Source organism: Hyperolius riggenbachi, chromosome 9, assembly GCF_040937935.1.
Source record: "Hyperolius riggenbachi isolate aHypRig1 chromosome 9, aHypRig1.pri, whole genome shotgun sequence".
NCBI classification, from domain to species: Eukaryota; Metazoa; Chordata; class Amphibia; order Anura; family Hyperoliidae; genus Hyperolius; species Hyperolius riggenbachi.
Genome location: NC_090654.1, coordinates 96,033,232 through 96,043,768, shown reverse-complemented (window position 1 = coordinate 96,043,768; position 10,537 = coordinate 96,033,232). Strand labels below are relative to the sequence as shown.

Sequence of the window (10,537 nt, the reverse complement as noted above, 5' to 3'; positions counted from 1 at the left end):
GTCAGAGCAACATCCCTGCTTCATTGGGTCAGAGCAACATCCCTGCTTCAATGGGTCAGAGCAAAATCCCTGCTTCAATGGGTCATAGCAACACCCCTGCTTCAATGGGTCAGAGCAACACCCCTGCTTCATTGGGTCAGAGCAACACCCCTGCTTCATTGGGTCAGAGCAACATCCCTGCTTCAATGGGTCAGAGCAACACCCCTGCTTCAATGGGTCAGAGCAACACCCCTGCTTCAATGGGTCAGAGCAACACCCCTGCTTCAATGGGTCAGAGCAACATCCCTGCTTCATCGGGTCAGAGCAACACCCCTGCTTCAATGGGTCAGAGCAACATCCCTGCTTCAATGGGTCAGAGCAACATCCCTGCTTCAATGGGTCAGAGCAACACCCCTGCTTCAATGGGTCAGAGAAACATCCCTGCATCAATGGGTCAGAGCAACATCCCTTCTTCAGTGGGTCAGAGCAGCATCCCTGCTTTAACGGGTCAGAGCAGCACCCCTGCTTCAATGGGTCAGAGCAACAACCCTGCTTCAGTGGGTCAGAGCAGCATCCCTGCTTTAATGGGTCAGAGCAGCATCCCTGCTTTAATGGGTCAGAGCAGCATCCCTGCTTCAATGGGTCAGAGCAAAACCCCTGCTTCAATGGGTCAGAGCAACACCCCTGCTTCAATGGGTCAGAGCAACATCCCTGCTTCAATGGGTCAGAGCAACAACCCTGCTTCAGTGGGTCAGAGCAGCATCCCTGCTTTAATGGGTCAGAGCAGCATCCCTGCTTTAATGGGTCAGAGCAACACCCCTGCTTCAATGGGTCAGAGCAAAACCCCTGCTTCAATGGGTCAGAGCAACACCCCTGCTTCAATGGGTCAGAGCAACACCCCTGCTTCAATGGGTCAGAGCAACATCCCTGCTTCAATGGGTCAGAGCAACATCCCTGCTTCAATGGGTCAGAGCAACACCCCTGCTTCAATGGGTCAGAGCAACACCCCTGCTTCAATGGGTCAGAGCATTACCCCTGCTACAATGGGTCAGAGCAACCTCCCTGCTTCAATGGGTCAGAGCAACCTCCCTGCTTCAATGGGTCAGAGCAACCTCCCTGCTTCAATGGGTCATTGGGTCACAGAAAAATCACTGCTGTAACTGATCAGTGCAGTGTTCCGGGAAGATATTCCTGAGAAAGGTGAGTAAAGAAGTGTTTTTAGCTGTATGTTTGTATATAACAGCTATCTGGGTATGATAAAAATCCAATTCCCATAGATTCTGCCTGTGAAGAGACTTTAATAGATCAGATCAATATCTCTGCTTTATTAAGTCAAAGCTACACCCCTGCTTCAATGGGTCAGAGCAACACCCCTGCTTCAATGAGTCAGAGCAACACCCCTGCTTCAATAGGTCAGAGCAACACCCCTGTTTCAATAGGTCGGAGCAACACCCCTGCTTCAATGAGTCAGAGCAACACCCCTGCTTCAATGGGTCACAGCAACACCCCTGCTTTAATGGGCCAGAGCAACACCCCTGCTTCAATGGGTCACAGCAACACCCCTGCTTCAATAGGTCAGAGCATCACCCCTGCTTCAATGAGTGAGAGCAACATTCCTGCTTCAATGGGTCAGAGCAACACCCCTGCTTCAATGGGTCAGAGCAACACCCCTGCTTCAATGGGTCAGAGCAACGCCCCTGCTTCAATGGGTCAGAGCAACGCCCCTGCTTCAATGGGTCAGAGCAACAACCCTGCTTCCATGGGTCAGAGCAACACTCCTGCTTCCATGGGTCAGAGCAACACTCCTGCTTCCATGGGTCAGAGCAACATCCCTGCTTCAATGGGTCAGAGCAACATCCCTGCTTCAATGGGTCAGAGCAACATCCCTGCTTCATTGGGTCAGAGCAACATCCCTGCTTCAATGGGTCAGAGCAACATCCCTGCTTCAATGGGTCAGAGCAACATCCCTTCTTCAGTGGGTAAGAGCAACACCCCTTCTTCAGTGGGTAAGAGCAACACCCCTGCTTCAATGGGTCAGAGCAGCATCCCTACTTCAATGGGTCAGAGCAACACCCCTGCTTCAATGGTTCACAGCAACACCCCTGCTTCAATGGGTCACAGCAACACCCCTGCTTTAATGGTTCACAGCAACACCCCTGCTTTAATGGTTCACAGCAACACCCCTGCTTTAATGGGTCACAGCTACACCCCTGCTTTAATGGGTCACAACAACACCCCTGCTTTAATGGGTCACAACAACACCCCTGCTTCAATGGGTCACAGCAACACCCCTGCTTCAATGGGTAACAGCAACACCCCTGCTTCAATGGGTCAGAGCAACATCCCTGCTTCAATGGGTCAGAGCAACACCCCTGCTTCAATGGGTCAGAGCAACGCCCCTGCTTCAATGGGTCAGAGCAACGCCCCTGCTTCAATGGGTCAGAGCAACGCCCCTGCTTCAATGGGTCAGAGCAACGCCCCTGCTTCAATGGGTCAGAGCAACAACCCTGCTTCCATGGGTCAGAGCAACACTCCTGCTTCCATGGGTCAGAGCAACACTCCTGCTTCAATGGGTCAGAGCAACATCCCTGCTTCAGTGGGTCAGAGCAACATCCCTGCTTCAATGGGTCAGAGCAACATCCCTGCTTCATTGGGTCAGAGCAACATCCCTGCTTCAATGGGTCAGAGCAACATCCCTGCTTCAATGGGTCAGAGCAACATCCCTTCTTCAGTGGGTAAGAGCAACATCCCTTCTTCAGTGGGTAAGAGCAACACCCCTGCTTCAATGGGTCAGAGCAGCATCCCTACTTCAATGGGTCAGAGCAACACCCCTGCTTCAATGGGTCAGAGCAACACCCCTGCTTCAATGGGTCAGAGCATTACCCCTGCAACAATGGGTCAGAGCATTACCCCTGCTACAATGGGTCAGAAAAAAATCCCTGTTTCAATGGGTCAGAGCAACCTCCCTGCTTCAATGGGTCATTGGGTCACAGAAAAATCACTGCTGTAACTGATCAGTGCAGTGTTCCGGGAAGATATTCCTGAGAAAGGTAAGTAAAGAAGTGTTTTTAGCTGTATGTTTGTATATAACAGCTATCTGGGTATGATGAAAATCCAATTCTCATAGACTCTGCCTGTGAAGAGACTTGGAAGATTAGATCAGATCAATATCTCTGCTTTATTAAGTCAAAGCTACACCCCTGCTTCAATGGGTCAGAGCAACACCCCTGCTTCAATGGGTCAGAGAAACACCCCTGCTTCAATGGGTCAGAACAACACCCCTGCTTCAATCGGTCAGAGCAACACCCCTGCTTCAATCGGTCAGAGCAACATCTCTGCTTCAATGGGTAAGAGCAACACCCCTGCTTCAGTGGGTCAGAGCAACATCCCTTCTTCAGTGGGTCAGAGCAGCATCCCTGCTTTAATGGGTCAGAGCAGCATCCCTGCTTCAATGGGTCAGAGCACCACCCCTGCTTCAATGGGTCAGAGCAACACCCCTGCTTCAATGGGTCAGAGCAACACCCCTGCTTTAATGGGTCAGAGCAACACCCCTGCTTTAATGGGTCAGAGCAACACCCCTGCTTTAAAGGGTCAGAGCAACACCCCTGCTTCAATGGGTCAGAGCAACACCCCTGCTTCAATGGGTCAGAGCAAAACCCCTGCTTCAATGGTTCACAGCAACGCACCTGCTTCAATGGTTCACAGCAACGCACCTGCTTCAATGGGTCAGAGCAACGCACCTGCTTCAATGGGTCAGAGCATTACCCCTGCTACAATGGGTCAGAGCAACTCACCTGCTTCAATGGGTCAGAGAAACATGCTTTCTTCAATGGGTCAGAGCAACATCCCTTCTTCAATGGGTCAGAGCAACATCCCTTCTTTAATGGGTCAGAGCAACACCCCTGCTTCAATGGGTCAGAGCAACACCCCTGCTTCAATGGGTCAGAGCAACACCCCTTCTTCAATGGGTCAGAGCAACACCCCTGCTTCAGTGGGTCAGAGCAGCATCCCTGCTTCAATGGGTCAGAGCAGCATCCCTGCTTCAATGGGTCAGAGCAGCATCCCTGCTTCAATGGGTCAGAGCAACACCCCTGCTTCAATGGGTCAGAGCAACACCCCTGCTTCAATGGGTCAGAGAAAAAACCCCTGCTTCAATGGGTCAGAGCAACACCCCTGCTTCAATGAGTGAGAGCAACACCCCTGCTTCAATGGGTCAGAGCAACATCCCTGCTTCAATGGGTCAGAGCAACACCCCTGCTTCAATGGGTCAGAGCATTACCCCTGCCACAATGGGTCAGAGCATTACCCCTGCCACAATGGGTCAGAAGAAAATCCCTGTTTCAATGGGTCAGAGCAACCTCCCTGCTTCAATGGGTCATTGGGTCACAGAAAAATCACTGCTGTAACTGATCAGTGCAGTGTTCCGGGAAGATATTCCTGAGAAAGGTGAGTAAAGAAGTGTTTTTAGCTGTATGTTTGTATATAACAGCTATCTGGGTATGATGAAAATCCAATTCCCATAGAATCTGCCTGTGAAGAGACTTTAATAGATCAGATCAATATCTCTGCTTTATTAACCTCCCTGGCGGTTAATTTTTTTGCCAAATTGGCAAAAAACCTTTTTTTAAAATTTTTTTTTTTTTGTTTCATGTAAAGCTACCAGAGTGGTAGCTACTTGAAACACCACTAGAGGGCGCATGTGTCCCTCTAGTGCGATCGTCGCCGGCATCTATAGCAAACAGGGGAACGCGTATATAACTGTTTGGCTTCTCCTGTCGCCATGGCGACGATCGGGATGACGTCATGGACGTCAGCCGACGTCCTGACGTCAGACATCTCCGATCCAGCCCATAGCGCTGCCCGGAACTCATTGGTCCGGGCAGCGCAGGGCTCTGGCGGGGGGGGGCCCTCTTTCGCTGCTGCGTGAGGCCGATCGCCGCAGTGCGGCGGCGATCAAGCTGTGCGCGCGGCTAGCAAAGTGCTGGCTGCGCGCACAGCAATTTACAGCATAAAAATCGCCCCACCAGGGGCTGAGATCTCCCCCTGCGCGGCATAGCCCGAGCTCAGCTCAGGCTTACCGCCAGGGAGGTTAAGTCAAAGCTACACCCCTGCTTCAATGGGTCAGAGCAACACCCCTGCTTCAATGGGTCAGAGCAACACCCCTGCTTCAATGGGTCAGAGCAACATCCCTGCTTCAATGGGTCACAGCAACACCCCTGCTTCAATGGTTCACATCAACACCCCTGCTTCAATGAGTCAGAGCAACACCCCTGCTTCAATGGGTCAGAGCAACACCCCTGCTTCAATAGGTCAGAGCAACACCCCTGCTTCAATGAGTGAGAGCAACATTCCTGCTTCAAAAGGTCAGAGCAACACCCCTGCTTCAATGGGTCAGAGCAACACCCCTGCTTCAATGGGTCAGAGCAACATCCCTGCTTCAATGGGTCACAACAACACCCCTGATTTAATGGGTCACAACAACACCCCTGCTTCAATGGGTCACAACAACACCCCTGCTTCAATGGGTAACAGCAACACCCCTGCTTCAATGGGTCATAGCAACACCCCTGCTTCAATGGGTCAGAGCAACACCCCTGCTTCAATGGGTGAAAGAAAAATCACTGCTGTAACTGATCAATGCAGTGTTTGAGAATATTCCTGAGGAAGGTGAATAAAGAAGTATTTTTAGCTGTATGTTTGTATATAATAGCTATCTGGGTATGGTGATGAAAATCCTATTCCCATAGACTCTGCCTGTGAAGAGACTTTTTGGATCAGAACAATATTCCTGCTGTAATAAATCAGATCAATATCCCTGCTTCAATGGGTCAGAGCAACATCCCTGCTTCAATGGGTCAGAGCAACATCCCTGCTTCAACGGGTCAGAGCAACACCCCTGCTTCAATGGGTCAGAGCAACACCCCTGCTTCAATGGGTCAGAGCAACACCCCTGCTTCAATGGGTCAGAGCAACACCCCTGCTTCAATGGGTCAGAGCAACACCCCTGCTTCAATGGTCAGAGCAACATCCCTGCTTCAATGGGTCAGAGCAACATCCCTGCTTCAATGGGTCAGAGCAACATCCCTGCTTTAATGGGTCAGAGCAACATCCCTGCTTTAATGGGTCAGAGCAACATCCCTTCTTCAGTGGGTAAGAGCAGCATCCCTGCTTCAATGGGTCAGAGCAGCATCCTTGCTTCAATGGGTCAGAGCAACACCCCTGCTTCAATGGGTCAGAGCAACACCCCTGGTTCAATGGGTCAGAGCATTACCCCTGCTACAATGGGTCAGAGCATTACCCCTGCTACAATGGGTCAGAGCATTACCCCTGCTACAATGGGTCAGAGCATTACCCCTGCTACAATGGGTCAGAAAAAAATCCCTGTTTCAATGGGTCAGAGCAACCTCCCTGCTTCAATGGGTCATTGGGTCACAGAAAAATCACTGCTGTAACTGATCAGTGCAGTGTTCCGGGAAGATATTCCTGAGAAAGGTGAGTAAAGAAGTGTTTTTAGCTGTATGTTTGTATATAACAGCTATCTGGGTATGATGAAAATCCAATTCCCATAGACTCTGCCTGTGAAGAGACTTGGAAGAATGGATCAGATCAATATCTCTGCTTTACTAAGTCAAAGCTACACCCCTGCTTCAATGGGTCAGAGCAACACCCCTGCTTCAATGGGTCAGAGCAACACCCCTGCTTCAATGAGTGAGAGCAACACCCCTGCTTCAATGAGTGAGAGCAACACCCCTGCTTTAATGGGTCAGAGCAACACCCCTGCTTCAATGGGTCATAGCAACACCCTTGCTTCAATGGGTCAAAGCAACATCTCTGCTTCAATGGGTCAGAGCAACATCCCTTCTTCAGTGGGTCAGAGCAACATCCCTTCTTCAGTGGGTCAGAGCAGCATCCCTGCTTTAATGGGTCAGAGCAGCATCCCTGCTTCAATGGGTCAGAGCACCACCCCTGCTTTAATGGGTCAGAGCAACACCCCTGCTACAATGGGTCAGAGCAACACCCCTGCTTCAATGGTTCACAGCAACACCCCTGCTTCAATGAGTCAGAGCAACACCCCTGCTTTAAAATCAAAAAAACAATATCAGCGCAGCCAAGCAAATCTTAACATGTGGAACACTACATATATCGCAGCCAAAGTCCAACGTCTCAGCAAAACGTCTTCAATTAACATAAATAGTACACTTCAGCGCGAATTCACTTGTGTCCACCACCGAAAACACCATAAAGGTAATACGCTTACCAGATTATCACAGACCTTAACTACAGGGTCTGCAATATGGCTTAATGAGGTCAGCAGCAGGTATCTTCGCAGCCGGCCTCCTCTCCAGACAAGCCGAGCAATCTAATCCTCAATTGCAGTGTTTCACCAAAAATGAGGCATGCAAAGAGACAAACGCACATCTAAGCGTATCTACAGCGATTTTAATATCATTAAAAAAACATAAAAGTTTTTAAAAAGTCACTCACATCTGGGCCCTTATGACAGGGACCCACAAGGAAAAACAGCACTTAAAACATAGGACGCCGTCCAGCCACACGTCCGCCTCGTCCGACCGGTTTCACTGTCAGAGTTTCATCAGGGACTAAAAGACAAAGTGGCTGGATATACCCTTTTATAGTATTTACCTTAATTAGGTTGCAAGTGTGCAGGGGAAGCCGCTCCGGAGAACGCCATCAGCACTTCCAGGAAGATGGTGGTGCGCTCCACGCACCATCACTTCCGTTTCCGCCTCCCTATGGGAGCAATACGTATTTCCGGAAATTAGTTACATTCCGTATACAGATACAACCCGTACTTCCGGATGTCTATGTATCCGTATATGGCAAACCTCCAAGTTAGTGGGTGTATATAAAATAAAGGATTACACCAAAAGTTACATTTAAAAACTGCCATCCTGTAAGAATGATCTTTATAAAGTAATCATTCCCTTATTTCTAACTTGAATAAACTCATTATTATTATAACGGCGGAATCGTGGGGATGAACGGCGTCCCATTTACAATATTCAAGGCATTTCTTATCCAACACTGCCATCTCCTGGTGGCATAAATTCATTACATATTGAAAAACATTTCATGTGTAAAATCAGTCCATTTCTTGTCCTACACTACCCTCTACTGGTGATAAAATTTCATTACATGCTGGAAAAAAGATTACACATTGGAAATTCAATCACTCTCCAATGTACAATCCAACACTCCCATCTAATGGTTAAAAATTATACTGATGAACTCATCCATAACATCATATATTAGAAATAAAACAGTTCAAATCTAACTCAACATTTAATCCTTGTGGTACCATACAATTCAACTCATATATCCATTTCGTCTCTAATTTTGACACTTCTCTTATCTTATTGGAACCTCTCCAATTCCCCAGATATTTCTGGATACCACAGAAAACCAATCCCGAGGGATCTTTATTGTGTTTTATTCTGAAATGGTCAGACACTGAATGTCCCTCAAATCCGTTCTTTATATTATTAATATGTTCCCCCAGACACCCCTGCTTTAATGGGTCACAGCAACACCCCTGCTTCAATGGGTCACAGCAACACCCCTGCTTCAATGGGTCACAGCAACACCCCTGCTTCAATGGGTCAAATAAAAATCACTGCAGTAACTGATCAGTGCAGTGTTTGAGAATATTCCTGAGGAAGGTGAATAAAGAAGTATTTTTAGCTGTATGTTTGTATATAATAGCTATCTGGGTATGATGATGAAAATCCTATTCCCATAGACTCTGCCTGTGAAGAGACTTTTTGGATCAGAACAATATTCCTGCTATAATAAATCAGATCAATATCTCTGCTTTAATAACTCAAAGCTACATCCCTGCTTCAATGGGTCATAACAACACCCCTGCTTCAATGGGTCATAGCAACACCCCTGCTTCAATGGGTCATAGCAACACCCCTGCTTCAATGGGTCAGAGCAACATCCCTGCTTCAATGGGTCAGAGCAACATCCCTGCTTCAAAGGGTCAGAGCAACACCCCTGCTTCAATGGGTCAGAGCAACACCCCTGCTTCAATGGGTCAGAGCAACACCCCTGCTTCAATGGGTCAGAGCAACACCCCTGCTTCAATGGGTCAGAGCAACACCCCTGCTTCAATGGGTCAGAGCAACACCCCTGCTTCAATGGGTCAGAGCAGCATCCCTGCTTCAATGGGTCAGAGCAACATCCCTTCTTCAGTGGGTCAGAGCAGCATCCCTGCTTCAATGGGTCAGAGCAGCATCCCTGCTTCAATGGGTCAGAGCAGCATCCCTGCTTCAATGGGTCAGAGCAGCATCCCTGCTTCAATGGGTCAGAGCAGCATCCCTGCTTCAATGGGTCAGAGCAGCATCCCTGCTTCAATGGGTCAGAGCAGCATCCCTGCTTCAATGGGTCAGAGCAGCATCCCTGCTTCAATGGGTCAGAGCATCATCCCTGCTTCAATGGGTCAGAGCAGCATCCCTGCTTCAATGGGTCAGAGCAGCATCCCTGCTTCAATGGGTCAGAGCAGCATCCCTGCTTCAATGGGTCAGAGCAGCATCCCTGCTTCAATGGGTCAGAGCAGCATCCCTGCTTCAATGGGTCAGAGCAGCATCCCTGCTTCAATGGGTCAGAGCAACACCCGTTTCAATGGGTCAGAGCAACACCCCTGCTTCAATGGGTCAGAGCATTACCCCTGCTACAACGGGTCAGAGCATTACCCCTGCTACAATGGGTCAGAGCATTACCCCTGCTACAATGGGTCAGAGCATTACCCCTGCTACAATGGGTCAGAGCATTACCCCTGCTACAATGGGTCAGATCATTACCCCTGCTACAATGGGTCAGAAAAAAATCCCTGTTTCAATGGGTCAGAGCAACCTCCCTGCTTCAATGGGTCATTGGGTCACAGAAAAATCACTGCTGTAACTGATCAGTGCAGTGTTCCGGGAAGATATTCCTGAGAAAGGTGAGTAAAGAAGTGTTTTTAGCTGTATGTTTGTATATAACAGCTATCTGGGCATGATGAAAATCCAATTCCCATAGACTCTGCCTGTGAAGAGACTTGGAAGAATGGATCAGATCAATATCTCTGCTTTATTAAGTCAAAGCTACACCCCTGCTTAAATGGGTCAGAACAACACCCCTGCTTCAATGGGTCAGAACAACACCCCTGCTTCAATGGGTCAGAGCAACACCCCTGCTTCAATCGGTCAGAGCAACACCCCTGCTTCAATGAATGAGAGCAACACCCCTGCTTCAATGGGTCAGAGCAACACCCCTGCTTCAATGGGTCATAGCAACACCCTTGCTTCAATGGGTCAAAGCAACATCTCTGCTTCAATGGGTCAGAGCAGCACCCCTGCTTCAGTGGGTCAGAGCAACATCCCTTCTTCAGTGGGTCAGAACAACACCCCTGCTTCAATGGGTCAGAGCAACGCACCTGCTTCAATGGGCCAGAGCAACACCCCTGCTTCAATGGTTCACAGCAACACCCCTGCTTCAATGAGTCAGAGCAACACCCCTGCTTCAATGAGTCAGAGCAACACCCCTGCTTTAATGG

At 49.1% G+C, this 10,537-nt stretch overlaps 1 protein-coding gene across 1 annotated transcript; it reads left to right on the top strand.

Annotated features, from left to right (window-relative positions):
• Nucleotides 1-212: 212 nt before the first annotated feature.
• On the top strand, nucleotides 213-6,431 carry LOC137533492 (collagen alpha-1(IV) chain-like). The gene is made up of 3 exons (XM_068254871.1): nucleotides 213-837; nucleotides 1,257-2,282; nucleotides 5,785-6,431. The coding sequence occupies exons 1-3, from the start codon at nucleotides 213-215 to the stop codon at nucleotides 6,429-6,431; spliced, it is 2,298 nt and encodes a 765-aa protein (XP_068110972.1).
• Nucleotides 6,432-10,537: the final 4,106 nt, after the last annotated feature.